The sequence below is a fragment of the Nelumbo nucifera genome, chromosome 2, assembly GCF_055504915.1.
Source record: "Nelumbo nucifera cultivar China Antique chromosome 2, China Antique-T2T, whole genome shotgun sequence".
NCBI classification, from domain to species: domain Eukaryota; kingdom Viridiplantae; phylum Streptophyta; class Magnoliopsida; order Proteales; family Nelumbonaceae; genus Nelumbo; species Nelumbo nucifera.
Genome location: NC_142650.1, coordinates 88,851,162 through 88,875,983, shown reverse-complemented (window position 1 = coordinate 88,875,983; position 24,822 = coordinate 88,851,162). Strand labels below are relative to the sequence as shown.

Here is a 24,822-nt window from a genome sequence, read left to right as displayed (position 1 = left end):
GATTGGAATCGGATACACCTTGATTCAAATCTGATCCAATCCATTTGCATCCCTATTCAGCATCATCCTCTTTAGGTTCCTTATTCTTTCCATCTATATAACCCATAAGCTCCCGGGAAGTAATGAAAATTTTGGCTGAAACAAACCATTCTCTGAAATTGTATTCATTCAACACACTGGTGATTTGCAGACTATGCAGATTTGGATTTTCCAGGTTTGAGGATCTCCCACCAGTCCTATTGTCCTTAGAGGACACTTCCCCTAATATTGTGGACATGTTCTGCTCCTAACAGCAACCTACAACTGTAGTGTCAAAGAAAAAGACAAGGTTTAAGACCTGCAGAAACTGTTACTGAACTGAAAACAGCCAATACCCTGCTGAGATTGATTGGTTGTAACTCCAGACTCCTCCTTCCCACACCCACCTGATGTTAGATGAAGCTTTACAAACTGGAAAACCTTACAACTGAACTGAAAAGAACCCCTGCAATCAAATCTGTAACAGAAAAAACTTCTGCAACTGGGCTGAGAACACTCCCTGTAATCAAGTTTGGGCTGAAAGCAACTTTTGTAATCAAATCCAACACTTCCTGTGGTCAAACCTGGGCTGTAAACAATATCTGTGATCTGTCCTTACTCTCAGACAGAAACTAGGACTGTCCACTCAGTCCTCCTTAAATCTGTTCTTTGCAGATCTCTCTAGTAGCTGAATGGCTACTGGCTTCTGTAGAAACAACTAGCAGGGCATACACAGGCTGGGAGAACTCTCTTTGATCCCTACATCCAAAGAGAAACCCTAGACACAGACCTTTCTATAGTCAACGATCAGACCTAGGGCTTCTTTACAGTAGCCAAGAAAAGGAGAAAAAAGGAATAGAAGAGAGAAGAAAAGGAAAAACTAGATGTAAACAGTCAGGCCAATTGATGCTCTGATACCATGTTTGCTGAAATGGTGAAGTAGAAGAGCAAAAAGAGAAGGGAAGAGAGAAGAGGAGAGAAGAGAACAGTGTATTGGCAGCAATGATTTCTCAGCCGGCCCTAGAAACTAATATATATATTGACATTAAGATATTACAATAAAAAGACTAGAACGCCCTTGATTAGTGATGGGACACCTAGACAGTACAAAGAATAAAACCAGTTTAGGCCCAATAACTGAAGGCCCATAACAGAATATAAAACTAAAACATAGAATGTTAAATAAGCCCACCAACGCTTAATCCCTCGACCCAACAGACTCAATTATTCAATCTCTTTGCAAGAATGGCAATTTATCAAGGTCAGTGGTAGAGTTCTTCTCCTTAAATGTACTTCAAGCCTATAAAAATGGAAGAAGATTCTTTGGCAATGTACTGCAAGTGTTGTGGAGTATTTAGAGTGAACTGAATGCAAAAATTTTTGAAGGTAAAAACCAACAGGTTGAGGATGTTATAAACCTGGTTCATGTTGATGTGGCACATTAGGCTTTAAAAAAAAGAAATTTTCAGAGCACCCACGGATTCATATCACTATTGAGAGGGTGGACGATTATTGCTGGTTTTGCCCACAGTAGTGCCCAAACAACCCAAACATTAAATTGATGTAAATGAGAAAAGATTCACATCTTGCAGGAGATGCCGTTGGGCTTGGGGGGTGTTGTCTTAACACCTGCCTTTAGGATTGTATCCAGCTTTTCTTTTTAATAAATTTTTATTGTTACTTATCAAAAAGAAAAAGAGAGAAAAGATTCACATCTTTACCTGAAGATCACTCCACTCCACACATCGAAGAAACTTAGTAAGGGCCCTCTTTTCTGACATCAAAGAGAAACGGAATTTCCAGAGTAGTTGCCTCTCGTCTCCACTCAAGGTCCTTGTTGGGGGATACTTCAGGATTCTCTGTATTGACCTTTCAACAAAGAACTAGGCTTGGTTACATGGCTTCTGAAAAAGGAATATATTTTATGAACAGAACAAATACAGCACTTCAGCTCAAGAGATGAGAAGTAGCTGAAGGAAGACAAATTTTTAAGTGTCAAAAAGTTCAAGAATAAAGAAAGAAAGATGTCTAAAAGTTATCAGTTGTACCAGACTTGTTGTGAAACAATGTAAAATCCACTCCCTAGAATGAATCATATAAAATGAAAGTCATTAATTTGTTTTGCTACAATTTGTTGAGCTTATCTTATGATGGAATCTATACAAGAATTATCTGAAGCCAATATATAGCGAAGGAAAAACATTTTACTCACAGAGGAAAAAGTTAAACTAGCATTTACCCAGAACCATTGATGAACTCCAAAGAAAAATAATTAACCATCACAAAATGAAGTTTAAGGAAACATAGCCTTTTCCCCACTCCTCCCAAGAAAAACAGAAAAAAAATCAAGAAAAAACAAAAATGAAAAAGAAAAGTAAAGTAAAAGAATGGTCTTTCAATTTTAATAAATATGAAGATCATCCGATGTTAATGACATCAGAGTGACAGGCTTTGAGCTTACTTCCTCTCATTAGAGCTTGGTTTAAGATCTCTGTCGATGATACCGCGTGTCAGACTCCTAGCTAGTTTAATTTGCTTATGCTCTGAAGGATTTATTCTTCCCACTTCAGGGTCCCATACAGTAACAATCTCGTTTGTTGAAGACACAGGCAGTGGTGAAAAAAAGTTGGCCCCTGATTCCTATAGGACAAACAAATATTAGTTATTATCACATAAAATAGATCCAAGCATAAAAAGTACTGAAATATTTTGATTTAAGATTCTAGTTAATTAACTAAATCATCCATAATTCACTCAAGAAGGAAAGAGAAACAAGATAGAGTCAAATTAGTTTCCAGTGATATCTCTACATTAAAGAGAACAACTGTCCAAATGCTGAATGACATTTCTGTTAGAGAATAAAATGGGGAACTGAAAATTATATCTTAATGCATCCCTAGCAAGTAGCACAACAAACTGATTTGTACCTTGACAGCAATAAAGCTATGAATAAATTACTTTATAAAGTATATGATTTTCCAAATTTACAATTCGACCAAACCAATGAAGAACTTCTTTTCAACCTTGGTATCTATTAATGTTTGAGACTTTCATCTGAACAAAGCGGATTTTGAGTTTTATTTATAAATTACCATATACACATGCAATACCAAAAAACCAAATACTAGTTGGTATGTATATGCAATACACATATACAAATTGCAAATTAATCACTGCAAACTTGCTAAGTATCTTCTGTGAAATAGAAAAGCAATTACTTGGAAATAGAAAAGCAATTAATCATTGCAAATTAATTACATATACACATTTCTCCTTTTTTTATTCTTGGTGCCCTGGTATATAATCTAATGCTGGCACGGCCAGCACAACTTTTTGGCCTCTCATCTTTTTTCTCCCCTTTTCTTCTCTCTTCTCTTCTCTCTTCTTTACTATTCTTTGCAGCATAATATGGTATCAGAGCAGGTCTGTTAGCCAGAAAGAACAGAACAGATCAAGTACTACTTTCCTTTTTTTGTTGTTTTTCTCCCAAAGAACTTGAAACACAGATTGGACAGGTTTGAGAGTCCTCTTCAGCCTTCCCTTTTTTTGTTCTTGGTCATGTACCAAGAAAATAACCTATAACAGGTTCGTATGATTAATGGGAAGGGCTTAGAACCTGTTTTTTACCGTTTTTGAAGAAAACAGAATTAAGGGTGTCAAGAATAGTTGACCCCCACCCCAAAGAGCCTCTTATATATTAAGGAGATAAAAGATATGTACAGTTACAAGAATGCCCTTACAGGGCTGAAAGATAAAAAGAACAAATAAAATAATAAGAATATGATACTATACAACAAGGACTATTCTAATAATGTACATCAAGGTATATCTTCACACTCCCCCTCAAACTGATGCGTAGACATCAGCATCAATTTGCCCACAAGAACAAGGTGTCGACTTTTAGTCATGGGCTCATGGTCTTGGTGAAGATGTCAGCAATCTGCATATGAGAGGCTACAAGAGGAAGAGATATAGAGCCTACAACAAGAGGGTCTCTAATAAAGTAACAGTCCACCTCGATATGTTTAGTCCTCTCATGAAAGACAGGATTAGATGCGATCTTGATAGCATTGGTGTTGTCGGCATACAGAGGGATAGGAGTAGAAAGTTGAGTACCAAGATCAATGAAGAGATACTTCAACCAAACAATCTCGCTACAGGCAGAAGACATAGCTCTATACTCAGCTTTAGTAGAAGATAGAGAGAGCAGTCAAAGGAACTCTAATTATACCCAGCTGCAACAACAACATCCCGGAAGCGCTCAAACCAAGCCCTGGGTGCTTGCTTCAGACCATATAGGGACTTCTTTAGGTGACAGGCACATGAAGGATCACTGCAATATCCAGGTGGAGGCTTCATGTAGACTGTCTCCTTTAGTTCACCATGAAGAAAAGAATTCTTCACGTCTAGTTGGTAGATAGTCCAGGAATGAACAGCAGATATGGCTAGAAGAGTCCAAACTGTGGTGATCTTAGCAACCAGGGCAAAGGTTTCTTCATAGTCAATCCCATATTCCTGATTGTATCCTTGGGTAAATAACCGGGCCTTATATTGATCAAGGGAACCATCTAACTTTAGTTTGATCGTATAAACCCAACAGCTTCCAACAATAGAAGCATCTGGAGGAGCTGGCACAAGATCCCAAGTATCATTCTCATGGAGGGCTTGAATTTCGGCATCCATGGCTTCTTTCCAGTAAGAACTTCTAATGGCTTGCTGATAAGATCTAGGGATATCTATGGAAGAAAGTACAACAAAGAAGAAACTATGGTTTGAAGGAAAACCATAACGGTTAGGGAGTCAAGAAATACGAGTAGAACGATGAAGTGGAATAACAGAACTACTATCTGAAATAGAAGGATCTTGGATCAAAGCGCCACTTACAGGGGGTACAGAAGAGGGATGCTCTAGACCGGGTGGAAGGGGGGTTGTAGGCGCAGAAACTGGGGCACGTAGCCGCTTGCGGGTGAAGACGAGAAAATCTCTCTCAATCAAGGAAGTAGTAGTGTTGTTTGAATCAAAGTCCTGCAAAATAGAGATGGAAGGAGCACACAATCTAGCAATCCCAACAAAAAACGAAATATGTTCAAGAAACGCAACATTTCGGGAAATCCGAATACGATGAATAGTAGGGTCATAACACAAAAATCCTTTGTGGTCAGGACTATATTCCACAAAGGCACACATAGCAGACTGAGCAATTAATTTAGCGTTCACGAACAGGAAGATGTACAAAACAAAGAAAACAAAAAACATGAAGGCTAGAGAAATCTGGGGAATGACCAAAGAGTTTTTGGAAGGGAGAAGTGTTGTCGAGAACAGAGGGAAGATAGTTGATCAAATACACAACTGTACTGGCTGCTTCTACCCAAAACGAAGTTGGAGTATGAGATTCCTGTAGTAATGTCCGTACAACACTGAGGATATGTCCATTCTACCGTTCAGCCACACCATTCTGTTGTGCAGTGTTTGGGCAGCTGTGCTGAGACTAAATTCCATAACTCCTCAAGTAGGCCTGAAAGTCTCTGTCTCTATATTCTCCCCCTAAATCTGAGCGAAGGATAGTTACATTGCATTTGAAGCGATTTTGCACCATAGTATGAAATAATTTAAATGTGCCAAAGACTTCTAATTTGTGCCGCAGAAAATAAATCCAAGTATATCTGGTACAATCATCTAATTTGTGAGAAGTCCAGTCTCTTCCCTCAGAAGTTCCCCTAAAACAGAATCCATATCTGGAAGTGATCCCCTACTCAGAATGTTGGACCTGATTATCTTATATTCAGGTTTAAGTCTCACCAAGAACTGAGTCACATTTCTCTTCTCAAAGTGTTTCTGGAGATATTTCACACACTCTACTGGATACGAGGGTTCAATATGAATAATCTCATATTCAGCTCATAAATCAAGAAAACCTGAATAATATTCGTATATCCTCCTATCTCCTTGGTTGTAGGAAAATATTTCTGATTCTATCTGGTACTGTTTAGAAACGTTGGACTGTTGATAAACTTTTTCTAGATACAAGTACATCTCATAGGCTGTTTTCATTCTCCTCATAGGTACAGATATATGATAATCAATAGAACTCAGAATCCAAGAAATAAGCTTACCATTATCCAACTTCCATTGTTGTAAAGCCTTGGCCTCGGCCTCAGTTGGTTTAGTGACCATTCCATTTAGGTATCCTTCTAAACCTTTCCCTTCAACATAAAAGTCAAAATGGAACTTCCACATCCCATAGTTCTATCTATTCATCTTCACAGGAATAATATCCCCTCTGTCTGAAGCCATTACCGCAAGAAAATAGCACAAAATAGGGTTCGGCTAAAGTTTAAAGGAACTAGACTGAAGTAAAAACTGATCAAAGCGAGTGATGTAAATTGTAATCAAATCCAAGAGACTCAAAAAACTGAGAAATAAACCCCTAACTTTTACTGGAGATTGTCCAAGATCCAATAGAAGAAGAAAACTGGATACACAGTCCAGAAAATGAAAGTTTGGGCGCAACCGCCTAGAAAAGAAGTCCAGATCTCTCTCAAAACTTCAAGGATCTCAATGAAACTTTCAGAGTATGTTGAGAAGGGCTAGGCAACAACTTTTAAATCTTGCTGCAAATGGATGTCAAACAAGAGAGATCCAATGAAATCTCTCTTTCTGGATGCGCAGAAAGCAGAAAAATGGTTCCTGGAAAGATCAAAACAGTCCAGGACCAATTGGTAGAGATGCAAGTTCTCAATGGATCAAGAAAACAAGGTGGATCAGAGAGAAAGAAGGTCAAAGGGCAACCTGCTCTGGTACCATGTGAACCGAATTGAGAGCAAGAAGAAAATAGAATTAACTGTGTCAAGAATAGTTGACCCCCACCCCAAAGAGCCTCTTTTATATTAAGGAGATAAAATATATGTATAGTTACAAGAATGCCTTTACAGGGCTGAAAGATAAAAAGAACAAATAAAATAATAAGAATACGATACTATACAACAAGGACTATTCTAATAATGTACATCAAGGTATATCTTCACAGTTCTATTATTATTTGAGGTTGTATAGTGTATATGTTTTCCAGAAATCTTTCCCTTTAGTGCAGGACTATGTGTGGACTGAGAACAAAATACCTCTGGTGTATCCTCTATTTACAATGGGGGATTGATTTGAGCTTCCCAATGGTTGTTATTCCCCTAGATGGGCTTAACTATTTAGAGTGGTTGAAGGGGATTAAGTTGTATATCACCGCAAGTGGAAAATTAGGGTATATCAATAGGAAGATTAAAAAACCTAGATCTGGAAGTATAGAGCATGAAAAATGGAACCAGGAGAACAGCATTGTGATGTCGTGGCTATTAGTATCCATGAAGACTCAAGTGAAAAGGGATTTCATGTGGGATTAGACAGCCTATGAAATCTAGGTGCAAGTCAAGTCTACCTATTACTATGCTAAAACTTATCAGTTACAGGCAGAATCATCTACTTGTAAACAGGGGAGAGGAGCATTTTTGTGTATTACTCTAACTTGACTTCTATCTAGAAAGAGCTGGACCATTATCAGAATATGAACTGGAAATGTGATGAGGATGCATAAGCTTACAAGGATCTTGTCTCACAGCAACAGGCATTTGCTTTCGTCTTGGGTCTGAATCCTGCATATGAATCTATTAGGTTACAAATCCTAGGAAGTAAGGACCTTCCATCTAAGAAGTGTATGCCCTTGTACAATCTGAGGAGAGGAGGAGAAGTTTGATGAATGGTTCTGAGGTGAATCAATGTCTTTGGTGGAAAAAAGTGGTGCAGGTACAGGTGGTGAAAGTTCTTTTAAGAAGGGAGAGTTTCAGAAGAAAGTAGAAAACAAAGATAAGTTATGGTGCACTCACTGTCAAAAGTTTAGGCATACTCGTGACACTTGTTGGGATCTTCATGGGAATCCAAAATGGGCTCAAGAGTTGAGTAAGAAATCTGGTTCAGATCAGAGTAGGAAAATAAGGCAGCAAGGTCCAAGGAAATCTAATGCAGCAAATATGGCTTCTTAGGAGACTCAGTTACCCACTACTATGAGTCAGGAACATGCTTCTAATTCTGATCCCAAGAAAGATATTATTAATTCCTTCAATGACCATTTAGAATTATACTATAGGGCAATTCGTTGGATGGATAATTCTGCCCCTACCCCTCGACTTCTTTTGTGTCTACATTAGGTAATTGAGTAATTCTGCCACAGCTTTTCATGTGACTTTTGATTTCCCTGACTCTCTTTAGATAATTGATTTAGGGGCCTCAAATCATATGACTAGTAAGTCAAATTGCTTTTAGTCCTATCATCACCTTTTTGGTGGGGATAAGGTGAGACTAGCTTACTGATAAAAAAAAATAAGGTGAGATTAGCTAATGGGTCTTTTTTCCATTATAGCTGGTCAAGGAACCGTCTCCCTCCCCTTCGGAATTCATCTTTCTAATGTTCTACATGTTCCAAAAATGCCTATCAACCTATTTTTAGTTAGTAGTATTGTAAATTCATTGAACTGTTCAGTAACCTTCTTCCCTTCTTGTATTATACAAGATTTAGCCTCGGGAAAGATGATTAGTAAGGGTTGTATGGTAGATGGACTCTACATGCTGGAAAATAAGGCTGGTCTTGTAGTCACAGGGTCTAAGAGTCGATCTAATAAAGAGTCAGGTCAATTTGTGGCACAAACACCTTGGTCATTTATCTTTTGAGTCATCAAAAGTTTAGTTTCCTGAGCTATTTAAGTTAGTGTCAATGTCTGAATTTATGTGTCAAACTTGTCAATTGAACAAACAATGTAGAACTCATTTTCCTTTGAGAAATAATAGATCTGAGTTTCCTTTTCATATTGTTTATTCTAATGTCTGGGGCCTTGTCACTTTGCCTTCTGAGACTGGCTATAAATACTTTATTACACTCATTGATGACTACTCCAGGTATACATGGGTGTATCCAATGCGGTCAAGGAATGAAGTACCCAAAATTGTAAAAGAATTCCAACGAATGATTTTTACCCTGTTCCAGGCAGAGATCCAAATCTTCCAATTTGACAATGCTAGAGAGTATTTCCATAGTGACCTCACAGAATTTTTTGCTTCACGTGGATCCCTCCACTATAGCTCTTGTGCTCGAACACCTCAACAAAATGGTGCTGCGAAAAGAAAAAATCACCATCTTCTTGAAGTTGCCCGTAAATTACTTATACATATGAATGTCACAAAACATTTCTAGCTAGAAGTTGTTCTATGTGTTGCATAATCTTATCAATCATATACCTTCTCGGTGGTTGGAGTACAAGGCATCGCATCAGCTCCTGTTTCCCAAGGCTGTTCTCTATTCCTCTTCATGTTTTTGGATGTTGTCGTTTCGTCCAAGACCTATCCCCCACTTGTCGTAAACTTGAACCTCGTACTATTCCTTACGTTTTCCTAAGGTATCCCTCTTCTCAAAAGGGTTACCAATGCTTTGATCCCGTCTCCAAGATACTATGTTTTTATGGATGTGTCCTTTCTTGAGAGTGAACCTCATCCGTTTCTCCTCAGGGGGAGTGTAATAGAGTTGAGGAGAAGCATGCTCAAGTTCACCTCCGTTCTATTCCTAATCTTCCCTCGTTTTATGTTATCTTTCGTTGACATAAAGGTCATCCAAGTTCAAGAGATGTGGAGCATCTGGATGCTATACCACTAGTGCCATTGGATTTCCAAGGGACAAATTCTATCCAACTTCCAGCCAGCCAGGTACTCTTATTCCCATTGATATGTTTGATCCCATTGACATTGATACTTTCATTTTTTATAACCTAAACCTTCCTATTGCTCAAAGAAAAGGTGTTAGGTCTTGCACTACTAAACATCCCATTTCCCATTTTTTCTCTTATGAGAACATCTCACCTTCTTTTCATGTTTTTCCCTCCTCCACTGACAGTGTTCCTATTCCCAAAAATGTAACAGAAGCCATCTTAGTGCCTAAATGGACAGATGCAATGAAAAAGGAGATCAATGCCTTAAATAAAAATGACACATGGGAATTGGTAGACCTTCCTAAAGGGAAAAAAACAGTAGGATGTAAGTGGGTTTTCATAGTGAAGCATAGAGTTAATGGTACAGTAGAAAGATATAAAACTTGATTAGTGGCAAAAAGATTTACTCAGGTGTATGGAGTGGATAATGCAAAAACATTAGCTCTGGTAGCAAAGATGAACCATATGAAAGTCCTTTTCTCCCTTGTTGCTAACCTTGATTAGGAGCTTCACCAATTGAATATCAAAAATGCATTTCTCAATGGTGATCTTGAAGAAGAGGTATACATGGTACAACCACCTGGTTTCCGTGCTCAAGGTAGTAAACAGAAAGTGTGCAAGCTGAAGAAGCAATATACCAAAAGCTTGGTTCAGCAAGTTTCATTTAGCTATACAACAAATGGGCTACAAGCAATGTCAATCTGATCATACCTTGTTTGTGAAGAGAGAGGGGAAGGAAAGATTGCAACTTTAATAGTATATGTTGACAACATAGTGATTATTGGTGATTGGAAAACTAAAATTCAGAAATTAAAGGAGTTTCTTGCTACTCAGTTTGAACTTTGAAGTGAAAGATTTAGGCTCCTTATGGTATTTTCTTAGAATTGAAGTTGCTCATTCACAAAGGGTTATCTTCATTTCTCAGAGGAAATACATCCTAGATCTATTGCAAGATTCTAGTAAGCTAGGGGTGAAACCAACTGACTCTCCTATTGACCTAAACCATAAGCTAGGTGTTTGTCAAGGTGAAACCATTAAAGATGTGAAGCAATTTTAGAGACTTGTGGGAAGACTTTTATATATATCCATGACACGCCAAGATATTGCTTATGTTGTATGGGTTCTTAGCCAATTCATGCATGCTCTCAAGACTGCTCACTTGGAAGTAGCTGAGAGGATCTTCAGATATCTCAAGAAATTTTCAGGTGCTAGTTTGTTATTCCAAAGGGCAGTTTGTAGAAGGGAACCTAGTTATATGGAAAAGCAAGAAACAAAGTGGTGTGGCTAGGTCTAGTGCTGAAGCTAAGATTTACTGTGGATAATCCCATGTCATGGAGTAGCTGAGATCATGTGGATTAAGAACTTGTTGAGTGAACTAGGATTTACTGTGGATAATCCCATGTCATTAAATTGTGATAACAAGGCAGCTACTCTATGAGATGGGAGAAGCTTGCAAGCATCCACAATATGTACACCCATTGTCAAGGATTATCCACCCTTGTTGAGGTGGATAAGTACTTTATCTGGGAGAAGCTTGTTAAAGGAGAAGCATATACACCCTATGTCAGTTTTGAAGAGCAACTTGCAGACATCTTCACTAAGGGTTTACATCACTTGCAGCATAATGATTTGTGTGACAAGCTGGGCATGATTGACATCTATGTCCCAACTTTTTGGCCTCTCATTTTCTTCTCTCTTCTTTACTATTCTTTGCAGTATGATACATATCATTTAATTATAATGGGATTACATTATCATCTAGTTGTTATCAAATATTGGATCCATTTTCGTAGAAGTCAGGCAAAAGTTTTAATGTCGGGCTGCCAACTGGACATCACCCTCATCTTTTATCCGGCTTGGGACCAGCAGTGTAAGACAAGCACACACTGGGCATTGTCAATTTAAGCTAACTGCAAGCACCTCCTATGAAGTACTAAAATACAAGAGCAAAATCCAACAGCATTTTAATAATGGGAAGTTTCAATAGAAAATCAACTACTAGTAAGACTATCTAAAGCTTGTACAGTGTCAAAACACTACCTGAAAAACAACTTGATGTTCAAAACTGCAGAACTCAATTATCAGATACAAATGAGAACTTCCAGTATTATAGCTTTCTCTTTCCTTGATTTTCTCTAGAGCCTTAAATGTTAGACGGTCCAACCAGTCAATAAGCTGAACTTGTCCCCTTTCATACTTATTAACAAGCTTTTCCAAACGCTCCAACTCCCCACGCTCATGCCTGGGCACCTGGGTAAGTCGCACAATAATAAGCACGTAGTTGCAATTCAACTATCTTAGTAAGATAGTAGGTGCACAAGCATTTAAAATGCAGATTCACAAACAATACTACTGCACTAGTCAAAAACCTTTCCAGGAGTGGTTGTAGGAAATGATCCATCTGCTTCTTTTCCTAACCAAAGTCTAAGCTTTTGCTTCCCTGTTTTAAGTTGCTTTTTGCTGTTAAAGAGCAGAATGGTAGCCCCACCAATTAATCCCTCATCTTTTCCACAAGATACATCCCAAACCTGAATAATGACCAAGGTTATTAAATAATTGGCTAGATGGTAAAAATCCTATAAATAAAGGAAACTAGAAAAATGACACTAAAGAATACAGTACAAATTAAGACATTAAGGCAACAAAATTAATGGACAGAATGTGTTTCAGAATCAATCAGAAAGAAGATAAACCGTTAAAACCTATGACATGAATGGATCCAATAGTGGAAAACTAGAACAAAGTTTCCTATTGCACAAAAATAAATATTAGTTATAATATCAATGCAATTTTTTATAGGTAATTAACAATTTATTAATATGGAAAAATATGCAAATGCTTATTAATCATTCTGTAACCATAGGAGAAAATAAATATCATAACACAGTATTCAGTGATAATACAAGATAATTTCAGGAAACATAAATCTCCAATACTCAATGAGGAAATCGTTAATGATTAAAAAAGGCTCAGTCTATAATAATACATTATCACAATCATTTAATGACAAAATGTAACATACTATGCTTAGTCACAGAAAAAGGATATAAAATACACCAATTATTAGATTTCACTCATTCCTAACCTTTCCTACTAACTTACAGTTAATGTCAGTTGAGAGTGAGCAGTCAAGTCCCGATACTTTGTGCTTAGTGTGATAAGTTCAGTCCAGCAATATGGTTGTCCTGTAGATTCCAGTCTGATACATAGGCAATATGAAATATGTTAGGTGATACAGATAAACTTGAAACATCAAAGAAAACATATGCACAAATAGGCATCCAAGCACATATACAAACACAAATAAGGAAAATGAAAAAAGAAATCAAATCTAAAAAACCATCAAAAAATTTTACCACAGGTAATAGCAACAAAAGTATGAAAGTTGCAAAAACCTTGTTCTTGTAGGAAGCCCAAATGGAGCACCATCTATGTATAATACACATTCAACATAAAGCTCTGCCCTCCTGTCCTCAGTAGTACAACTAACTTCTGCACAGAAATTGAAACAAAAAAAAAGGTTCCAATCATCATACTTACAGTCTAACAAGTTCAATAATTATCAAGATATCATCATAAGTTATACAACAGAAACAAAGTACTTAACCATTCAGTGCCATGTAAGCTAATAATCTACTAATGGGCAAAGGTAATTAAAATGCATCTAAGATTCTTTTTCCCATAAAATACCAACTACAGGCATTTCTTTTCCTTCACTAAATCATTTTATAATAGGTTGGCTGGGCCTTGGGAGACCCATTTCCCTTGGACCAGGATGTGGCATATAGTTGCTCCTGTCAAGATTGCTTTCCTGTAATGGACTGCTGTACTGAAGAAGTGATTGACCAGACAATCTAATGAGAACGGACTTCTTGGTTGATAATATCAATTGTATTATGTGCAATAAGAGTTTTGAGCCAGTGGTCCGCTTGTTTCTTCATTGCAGTTTTGTAAGAAGGTTATGAGCTAAACTTCTTTTTGGAAATAGATACAGTAACTTTTATTAAAAAACAAATAGAGTACAAAAGAACCCCCAAGGAGAATACCCTGGCCGAGCACAACCAACAACAGTAAAACAAACTACAGCTTCCACAGACTCCTAGACCTCAACAGCACCCCCCAGGTTATGCTGCTGAAGCCCCTTAGTAGCTGAAACCCAGGAAACCAGCTTCCCAAAAGAAAAAGAAATTAATTCCTCCACTTCTTTAGAGGTCTTCTGGAAAATCCTGCTATTTCTTTCAGTCCAGATGGTGCTAATCACTGCATCCAGAACAGAGACCCAAACACTGCTTGCAAACTTTGAAAAACTTGAACTTCCCATCCCCAAAGAAGGTTCAACACTGTGTTAGGCATTACCCAAGCCATCCCACTGAAATATAGTGCCACCAGAGACGGGAGGTAAAAGAGCAATGGAGAAACAGGTGATTTGTATCCTACATAGCCTGTCCATACAGCAAACAAATCTGGTCAGGGACCTGCACCCCTCTTCTAAAGAGATTTGTTTAGTTAAGCATCTATCCAGAGCAGCAGCCCATACCAGATCATTTACTTTTAAGGGGGAAATGGGATTCCAAATTCTGGAAGCAGGATCTGCAACAAGATTTTTTTAAGGAGGTAAAGTAAAGTTTATTTATGATGAAGAGATAAACATACAATAATGGGGGAAACCACAAGCCAGTTTGCCCCCAAAGGATCTGCAACAAGATTTCCCTCTGAAAGCTTGAGAGCAAAAGATTTAACTGAAAAAAGTTCATCTACATTCCACTTCCAGGTTCAACCGTCCTCAATGCTAGCATCCACCACCTGACCTGAAACAAGCTCGAGCATCTCAGAAAATTTAACAATCTCCCAGTCCTGAAAATTCCTTCGAACAGGACACCAGATTACTGTCCTCCCATTATACTCATAGCAATCTGCCACTACTGCATCTTGATTTTCAATAATCTGAAACAATTGTGGGAATATGTTAGAGACCAGAACAGGGTGGTTGAGCCTATAGCACAGAAGGTATACTCTGGGCAAAGAAAGAAAATCCATGTCAGCAAGAGCCAACTGGCAGCTAGCAACTTGACCAAAGGTAGTTAGAGTCGTTAAGTGTCTTGTAACAGTATGATTCTTGAATCTTGAAGTACTGACCTATGTTAGCATAGGGGTATTTCTGTCTTTATACCTTGATTGATGTTGCTGATCTGTAATGTTGTGTTGAAACTTGTGCTCTTAACTTAAGTAAGGGCACATAGGTCTTTTCAGTTATGTTTTTAATAATAATATAAATACTTACTGGCCGACTGGGAGAAGTTAAGTTGACTCCTTCTGTTCGAACCAGAATTCCCTCTTCTCTCTCTCTCTTTCTCTCTTTCTTTATCACTTTTTCTTCTTCTATATAACTGAACTCAGTCAGGCCGAACTCTAAGGCAGACCTGAATTATAACATGGTATCAGAGCTCGGTTAAATCTGCCTAGATTTCTGCTTGCCTAGGGTTCATTCTCTGCGCACCCTATCTAGGGTTTTCCTTTTTTTTCTGTGTTCGATTGGAGATAAGGGAAAGGGCTGAAAAGGAGTGATCGCCCTCTTCCCTTGGGGGTCTCTATGCCTCCAGTCAGGTCGGTTGCTGTGATTTCTGAGATCGCCCTCTCCTAGTAGAGGAAGAATAGAGGGCCGAACTGTGTGTGGCTGTTGTGTGTAAAGTGGCTGTTACTTCAGCGATAAGGTAAGAGATTTCAGTGCATGATATCTGTTATGGATTAAATAGGAGGTGTGTTTCAGACCATTTGCTAGGGTTTCGGCCAGTAAGTGCTAGGGTTTATGCTGGTTTCTTTGTGCATTTTGAAGGAAGAGATATGATCATATAGTGGTGAGATTTCAGGTAGTTGTAGGAGTAGGGTTTGTGGTGTGAGCACACTTTTCAGCAACAACAAGTGCTGAAATCAGTGTGACAGGTGTGATTTAGGGTTTGTGGTGTAAAGAGCACACATTCCAGCAACAATTAGTGCTGCAATCAGTGTGACAAGTGTGACCTAGTGGTGTGTAGTGTGCAGATCTCAGTGATAATAGAATTCAGCAAGTGTGCAGAATTGGTGATAACATAATGGGAGACAATAATGATTATAAACCTAGTGTGATGGTGCCTACAGACTACCTGAATGTTCAGATGACCTCCATTAAGTTAAATGGAGAGAATTATGTGCCTTGGGCTAAATCCGTTGAAGTCTTTCTGAAGGTAAAGAAGAAGGTAAAACACATCAGAGAGGAGAAACCCTCCTCTGACTCTCACGAGTATGAAGACTGGGAGCAAGAGGATGCTCAGATCATCACATGGTTGTGGAACAGTATGGAACCCAGGATTAGTGTGAACTTCATGTTCCTTGATACTGACAAAGATGTGTGGGATCATGCGAAGAAATTGTATTCGGGGCAGGACAATACAACCAAAGTTTATTAGCTTTATCAAGAGTACTTTAATTTGCAACAGGGCAATCAGAGTCTTGAGGAGTACTATGCCAACATGAGGAACATACGTAATGAGTTGAATGTCTATCATCCTCTCACTTTTGATGTCAAGATTCAGCAACAACAGAGAGAGCAGCTTGATGTGACTAAATTTTTGGTGGGACTAAAGTCTGAATATGAACCAGTATGGGCTCAGATATTAGGGGGATCAGCTCTTCCGTCCCTAGAAGAGGTATTTGCTTGACTTCGGAGGATTTCTATCGGATCTACTGAGAACTCTAATATCTCAGATAAATTTGCCTTTGCTGCATCGAGAGACCGTGGTGGTAGAGGTGGAGCTCAGGGAGCTCAGTCTAGCCGTGGTGTTGGTAGTGGTTCTGCATATGGCCGAAGTGGCAATGGTGGGTCTACTTATAATCGTGGTGGTGGTCGTACTGGGAGCAGAGATTCAGGGGGAGCCCATGGTAGAGGACGTAGCTCAGGCCCGAGGAAGTGCACTCATTGTGGTATGGATGGACATACCATCAACTATTGTTATGATTTACATGGTCCTCCCTCAACCTGGGCCAATCATGCCGCGACCGGTGACTCAAGTTCCAGCTTTAGACAGGAGAATCATTCATCGACCAGTTGCCTCCTACATCCACAGATGGTCCCATGAAGGAGATGGTGAGTGTTCCCCGTGATGAATATGAGAGGTTTATCCAATCATAGCAGAACACGGCGACTTTTGCTCACTCAGGTATGGTTTGTCTGGCATCTACACCCAATCCCTAGATCATTGACTTTGGAGCCTCCAATCACATGACTGGAACTCCAGGTGTGTTTTCCTTCTTATCTCATTGCTCAACATCACAATCTGTCACCCTTGCTAATGGTTCCACATCCTCAATTTGTGGTGTTGGTAATGTTGACCTAGATCTTGTATCCCTCTCATCAGTTCTGTATGTTCCTAAATTGCCTTTTAACCTTATGTCTATTAGTAAGCTGACCAAATCACTTAACTGCTCCATTACCTTTTATCCTTCTATGTGTGTCTTTCAGGATCTCAAGACGAGGATGAAGATTGGTGGAGGGCATGAAGCAGGTGGACTGTATTATCTTGACGGTGGTGGTGGTAGAACTTCAACAGCTCTCCAATCATCTCTTTCTCCTCTCTAGTGGCACTGCCGATTTGGTCATCCGTCGCTCAAAGTATTGAAGTCCTTGGTTCTGTCCTTGAGTCAGCTTTCTATTTTGGATTGTGAGCCGTGTCAGTTTGGGAAACACCATCGTGTTCCCTTTAGTTCTAGGGTTGATAACCGTGTGTCGAGTCCTTTTTCTTTAGTTCATTCAGATGTTTGGGGTCCTTATAAAGTAATGTCATATAATGGATACAGATATTTTGTCATTTTTGTGGATGATTTTTCAAGGATGACGTGGCTCTATTTAATGAAAGAAAGGAGTGAATTGTTTACCATCTTTCAAAAATTTTATGCTGAAATTCGTAACCAATTTGGTACCCACATCAAAGTTTTTCGTTCTGATAATGGCCACGAATATTTATCCTCATCATTTCAGGAATATCTGGACCAACACGGCATTATACATCAGACCTCGTGTACCTACACCCCACAACAAAACGGGGTGGCTGAGAGAAAGAATCGCCATCTCCTTGAAACAGCAAGATCCCTAATGCATCACATGCATGTTCCCAAACCTTTTTGGAGTGATGCAGTGCTTACCTCTTGTTTTCTGATTAATCGGATGCCCACGTTCATCCTTGAAGGTCAGTCTCCGTTTCAGGTCTTGTTTCCCACTTTGTCTCTTTTCCCTCTTACGCCGAGAGTTTTTGGGTGTGTCTCTTTTGTCCATAATTTGGGTCCCGGGAACGACAAGTTTGATGCCCGTTCTCTCAAGTGCATCTTCCTTGGCTATTCTCGGACCCAGAAAGGGTATAAGTGTTACCATCCTGGTTCTCGACGGTCTTTTGTGTGTGCTAATGTCAGTTTCTTTGAGTCTACTTCGTTCTTTTTGGGGTCTGGTGATGCTTCTTCCTCCTCATCACCTCCTCCTCTTCCACTTCCCGTTGTCGATCCTCCTCCCTTTGTTCCAGTCATGACCAAATCCTTGCCTCCGGTGCCACCACCTGTTGAACACCCACCTATCCGTCATGTGTATACACATCGCCCACGTGCACCAACTACTACTCCTCCGGCTACATCTCCGTCGACGGATCCGGCACCAGACCCCCACTTAGCTTCTGAGATTGATCTACCCATTGCTTTGCGGAAAGGTAAACGTACTTGCACCCTTCATCCCATTTCTAATTATGTTTCTCTTACTCACCTTTCCGTTTCCCATCGCCAGTTTGTTACCTTGTTATCATCAGTTATTGTTCATAAAGATGTCCAGGAAGCCCTTGCCTCTCCAGGGTGGTGCCGTGCCATGGAAGAAGAACTCTCAGCCCTTCATCATAATCATACTTGGGACCTCACTGCTCTTCCTCCTGGGAAGCAAGCTGTTGGTTGTAAGTGGGCTTATACGGTTAAGTATCTGCCTGATGGTAGTGTTGAACGCCTGAAAGCGCGATTAGTTGCAAAAGGGTACTCCCAAACCTATGGCATTGACTACACAGAGACCTTCTCACCGGTTGCTAAGATAGGGTCAGTTCGTGTTGTGATCTCTCTTGCAGCCATGTATGAGTGGCCACTATATCAGCTTGATATCAAGAATGCCTTTTTGCATGGTGACTTACTCGAGGAGGTCTACATGGAACAACCTCCAGGGTTTGTTGCTCAGGGGGAGGATGGTAAGGTGTGCAGACTAAGGAAGGCTATATATGGGCTTAAACAGTCTCCTCGAGCATGGTTTGGTAGGTTCAGTGAAGTGGTAAAGAAGTTTGGCATGAAACAGTGCAAAGTTGACCATTCTGTATTTAGTCATGACTCTCCAGGAAGAAAAATATTGTTGGTGGTGTATGTAGATGATATTGTTATTACTGGGAATGATAACATTGGTATTGACAGGCTGAAGACTTATCTACAGGATCACTTTCAGACAAAGGATCTGGGTAAACTGAAATACTTCTTGGGGATAGAGGTAGCGAGATCCAAGTATGGGATTAACCTGTGCCAGAGGAAGTATGTGCTTGATTTGCTGGAATAAACAGGCTTGTTGGGTGCCAAACCAGCTAAAACACCCATGGACACAAATACCAAGCTAAGCAGTGATATGGTGAAGTGTTTGAAGACCTTGGCAGATATCGACGACTTGTGGGCAAACTGACTACCTAACCATTACCAGGCTAGACATCTCATTTGCAGTTAGTGCGGTAAGCCAGTTCATGCAAAACCTTTGATTCCTCATTGGAATGCGGTTCTGAGAATTGTGAAGTATCTAAAAGGGGCCCCGGGTCGCGGTCTGATATACAAGAGTGGGGGAAAACTTGAAATAGAAGGGTATTCTGATGCTGATTGGGCCGGTTCTATGTCTGATAGGCGGTCTACTACAGGCTATTGCACGTTTCTAGGAGGTAACCTGGTGACATGGAAAAGTAAGAATCAAACGGTTGTGGCAAGAAGCAGTGCAGAAGCAGAATATAAGGCTATGGCGCATACCGCTTGTGAATTAGTGTGGCTAAGGAACCTTCTACAGGAAGTAGGGTACAACATTAACACTCCAATGAAGCTCTATTGTGATAATCAGGCTGCAGTTCATATCTCCTCTAATCCAGTGTTTCATGAAAGAACCAAGCACATTGAGGTTGACTGTCACTTTGTGAGGGAGAAGGTGCTGAATGGAGAGCTAGACACTACACATGTTAATACAGGAAATCAGTGGGCTGACTTATTTACAAAAGGCTTGAGTTGGGGAAGAGTGGACTACATATGTAACAAGCTGGGAATATATGATATATACTCACCAGCTTGAGGGGGAGTGTTAGCGTAGGGGTATTTCTGTCTTTATACCTTGATTGATGTTGCTGATCTGTAATGTTGTGTTGAAACTTGTGCTCTTAACTTAAGTAAGGGCACATAGGTCTTTTCAGTTATGTTTTTAATAATAATATAAATACTTACTGGCCGACTGGGAGAAGTTAAGTTGACTCCTTCTGTTCGAACCAGAATTCCCTCTTCTCTCTTTCTCTCTTTCTCTCTTTCTCTCTTTCTTTATCACTTTTTCTTCTTCTACATAACTGAACTCAGTCAGGCCGAACTCTAAGGCAGACCTGAATTATAACAACCTATATAAGAGAAATTAAGGAATAAAAAAGGCAAGAAGAAGCTCATTCATTCATCTCTCTATCTCTTTGGTACCTAGGAGACTACACCCTCTTGAAGTGGTGCCTGTGTTGTCACCATAAAAGGAGATTCAGCAAATACAATCAGGTGGCTAGCTCACTCTGGCAGTGACTTTAGCTCATTTCTTGACTGAAGCAAGGGATATCCTCCTCAACCTAAATGCACAGCTGGGTTGGATCCCTAGGGAGCTAAACACTGATGCAGATGGTCTAGCAAAAGCTGGTGCTCACAGGGATGTCTTGTTTAGTGATAGTTCTCTTCCTACTTAACTTTTGAGTTGTAATTTCTGTGTACATCTTCTTATGTACCCTCTATTTCATTAATAAATTTACCATCTTTTTCAAAAAAATAATCTCTGAAAGAGGACGGTTGCTACACCAAGGGTCTTTTCAGAAAGCCAACCTGCCACCATTCCCCAACTTAGGACTAAGACCTCTACTAAAACTTGGGAGAATGTCCATAATTTTCCTCCAAATTGAGAACCTTAAGAGGGCAATGAAGAAGTAGTTATCCAATCTCCTCTGTCTAAACCATATTTGGCAGCAATTAAGTCTCTCCACCACCTTCCCCTTTCCACCCAAACATCCATATCCACCTTCCAAAGAGTGCAATGTTAAAAATCTTCAAGCTCCTAATCCCCAGTCCTCCTTGACCCACTGGAGCACAAATCTGATCCCAATTAACTAGGATAATTTTTTCCTCCTCCCGACCCTTCCACAGAAAATCCCTCTGCAACTTTTCTATTTTTTGAGCCGCTTTCACTGGAATTGGAAAGGGGGACAAGTAGAAAGCAGAAAGATTAAAGAAAGAGCTCCTTAGGAGGATGATCCTACCTCCAAGAGACAAGTATTCAACTCTCCAAGAAGAGAGTTTATTTACTAGGCACTCCAGAACTAGATCCTAGATCAGAGTTGAGGTGCATTTAGTCCCAGAGGGAGGCCCAGGTATTTTGATGAATCAATTATTCATAAAAAAAAAAAAAAATCAGAGAGAATCAATGTTCTCCACATTTCCCACTGGAATTAGGCTACTTTTACTCCAGTTAACCTTTAAAGTTGCCACCACTTCAAACCAGCTTAGGACACCCAACAGCACTTCTAATTGATCTACCTTTGCATTAACAAAGCAAAGAGTATCATCAGTGAACTGAAGGACCTGCACTGTTTCTCCATAAGGGACCACTTCAAATCCATCCCAAATCCCCACCTCCCCTACCTGATGAATAAAAATGTGTAGGATTTCTATTAAGCAGATAAACTAAAGAGAGGAGAGAGGGTCTCCTTTCCTCAGCCCCCTAGAGCTCTTAACAAAACCAGCCGACTGCCCATTTACAAGGACAGAGAACATAGGGGAAGTGATGCAAACCTTAATCTAGTTTCTCCATTTCTGACCAAAATTCATTCTTGCAATAACAAAATCTAAGCATCTCCAGTTAATATGATCATAGGCTTTTTCCAGGTCAAGCTTGCAAATCAACCCAGGTTTCCCCTCCCTTTTTCTAGAGTCAATCAGCTCATTGACCACCAAAACACAGTGCAACATTTGACACCCAGGCACAAAAGCAAATTGGTTTTCAGCTACCACACTACTGAGTTCCTTTTTCAACCTCTCTACCAGCAGTCCAGCACCTTTGCCAATATTTTGTAAAAGCTATTCAGCAAACTAATCAGCCTGAAATCCTTAATGTTTATGGCCCCTTTTAATTTTGAGATAGGAGAGATGAAGGTTGCATTTAAGCTCCTCTCCAGTGAAGCATTCCGATGAAAATCCTGGAAGACTTTTAGCACATCCTCCTTCACCACCTCCCAACAATTCTTATAAAAAAGATTGGGGAGCCCATCCGAACCTGGGGATTTATCAATGCCTAGCTTCTTCACCATTTTCCAGATTTTCTCTTCAGGGAAAGGAAATTCTAACTCTGTTTGCTGATCATCCGATGGTCTTTTAAAATTTATGCCAATTGGCAAAGGCCTTCTTACCCAAACCTCCTTGAATAAGTTAGAGAAAAATCTAGTGGCTTTGTTTTTCATCTCCGGCCAATGTTCTCCCACCAAACCATCATGCTCTAGCCTACCACTGGAGTTTACCCAATTTCTTGTATTGGTCTTATGGAAGAAGCTCGAGTTTCTGTCCCCTGCCTTGAGCCACTTCACTTTTGCCCTTTGTCTCAATTTTAATTCATCCTTAAAAGCCAACTTATCTAGAACCACCTTAGCTAACAATCTTTTCTACTTTTCTTCTTCAGAAAAAGGACCCCTTTCTTCACCCAGATCCACCTCCTTATTGCCTATAAGCTAGATTTCTGGACATTTTTGGAGTCCAGTCGTGTTTTCCTGAGACTGGAAGAATTTCCCCAGGAGTTGGCATTTTCTGGGCTGAGTGGAAGGGGAAAAGTGATTTGGGAGTTCTTCCTTTGGCCCTGGTGTGGACTGTTTGGCTGGAAAGGAACTCCAGAATTTTTGAAGGTAGAGGGAACTCGGAAGAGTCAACTGTAAAGGCCCTATGGAGCAGAATATAGTCGTGGGTAGCACACCCTTTATAGCTCTTTCTTCATTTCTGATACTCTTTTTTGTTTCCAAAGAGCAAACTGATGTATAGTTGGCCTTGCTGTGCAAGCATCTTTCTGTAGCAGGGATAGTGGTTTTGTAATACTCTTGTTGTTCAATACAATACATTACTTTCTTCGGGAAAAAAAAAAATGAAACCTCTTATAATCCTGCCCGTCTTTCTACTTCTGTTATTTCTAAAGATCCCTAGCAGAGGAAAAAAAAATCCACAAACAACTACTGATAAGCACAGATTATCAACACTCAGAAAGCACAAGAGGTTCATTAATTGCAACTGAATACACTAGATTGAAGAATCAAACTGAAGCATCAATGATAACTTACGTGACTCAGATGACTTCGTTGCTGGCAAATTCCCCTCCAATCTCTCCACTCGAAAAGTTACCGGAAGGTTAATGTCACAGGACAAGAAAAATCGGAATTCATTTCCACTCATCTCTTCCACGAGTTCTGAGTTATCGTAGAAAGGGTTTCCAACGGCCTGCCAATGACTAGGAATCTCTATAACAGAAAAACAGAAAGAGAGACCTGAAAACTATAAATCTTCAAATTTCAAGCCCGACGGATCAAGGTTGAGAAACCCAAATACCCAATCGCCTCTCTCTTCGTATTTTTCTTCTTCCTGAGGCAGAGAGAAAGGGAGAGAGGGATTATTCCTCGGGTTAAGACAATGGATAGAGAGGGGGAGAGAGAGAGAAAGAGGAGGAAGACACAGAGAGAGAGACAGAGCAAGAGAGGGAAGAGGGGAGAGAGCTTACCAGCGATTACGATCGTGCGCATAGAGACAGAAGACATGCTCTTCTACGGTAGAGTAGTGGTGGAGGTCTGGTCGACAACTCGATCCAGTTACAGAGAGGCGTTTGTTTGCACTAAACCGGCTTCTGGAAGGGCTTTCACGCAATGGGTTTGGCGTTCGGCTTTCCGAAGTGGGGATCATTCGGAAGGCCTATAAGCAAATAGCAAATCTTTGTCGTCGTCGTAATTCGTACATCAATTTAGACGGCTCTCGGCGCTCCGGACAAGCCTTTTTAAGTAGCTTTTACAAAGCAGCTGAACCAAAGCTAATTTCTCCCAATTCCCAAACGAGTTCAGTTTTCAGTTTTCACACGTCACCTTTGGTACAGCGATACACCCATTCACCTTTCGTTTCGTGCGATGCCAAATGCTTGCCCAATACTACACGCCATTTATTTTTAGTAGGGGTGCTAAATGGGAATTCTCATTAGGTGAATAAATTCATGAGCCCCACCGTACAAGATGCACGTTTTATTTGTGCGGGCTGTGGCAAGGTTTAAAATATCGAAAATATAAAATGTATTGGAAAGATTATTTTAAGAGACGTATCAGGATACACTTTGGATACATATGGTTAGACCAGGCAATTGGGTTGGGTTATCAAATGTTAGACCCTGATTCTAAATGCTCGGGTCAGGTAGGGTTGACCCATGGGTCAATTTGGGTCATCCCAAAAAAATAACTGAAATTTTAAAAATAAAGAAAAACTACATGAAAATGCCAAAATGAAAGGAATTAACCTTGAAATTCCAAATATAAAATAAAAAAACTTTAACATTTATTCATTTAACAATTTAAAGAGTGATGAATCAATTTTTGTGCTAAGTACCTCATCATTTGGTCTGCTTCCAAGTGGCCGATGACTCAGAGGCCAAAGTGGAGAACTTTTGCTGGATGAGGACCTAGATGCCGAGCTAACTAGGCCGAGCTAGAGGCAGATCAGGTGTCGAGATGACTAGGCCGAGTTG

General features: G+C 39.8%; 1 protein-coding gene across 17 annotated transcripts in view; it reads right to left on the bottom strand.

Annotated features, from left to right (window-relative positions):
- Nucleotides 1–24,215, bottom strand: part of VPS34 (vacuolar protein sorting 34) — a 50,562-nt gene extending 26,347 nt beyond the window's left edge. For 4 of the 17 annotated variants that reach the window (XR_016083151.1, XR_016083152.1, XM_088899419.1 and 1 more), the window contains exons 1-8: nt 23,818–24,211; nt 23,384–23,681; nt 13,154–13,250; nt 12,861–12,957; nt 12,128–12,286; nt 11,799–12,008; nt 2,480–2,658; nt 1,740–1,887 (exon numbers count right to left, since the gene is read on the bottom strand). Coding sequence is in view for 13 of the 17 variants with exons in the window: in XM_088899419.1 (XP_088755545.1) it covers nt 1,740–1,887; nt 2,480–2,658; nt 11,799–12,008; nt 12,128–12,286; nt 12,861–12,957; nt 13,154–13,250; nt 23,384–23,495 (1,002 nt within the window). In the remaining 4 variants the exon portion in view is untranslated. Of the gene's footprint in view, nt 1–1,739; nt 1,888–2,479; nt 2,659–10,253; nt 10,380–11,798; nt 12,009–12,127; nt 12,287–12,860; nt 12,958–13,153; nt 13,251–23,383; nt 23,682–23,817 lie in introns of all 17 variants that reach the window. The other 13 variants (XM_010271071.3, XM_010271070.3, XM_010271068.3 and 10 more) reach the window with 7 other exon arrangements.
- Nucleotides 24,216–24,822: the final 607 nt, after the last annotated feature.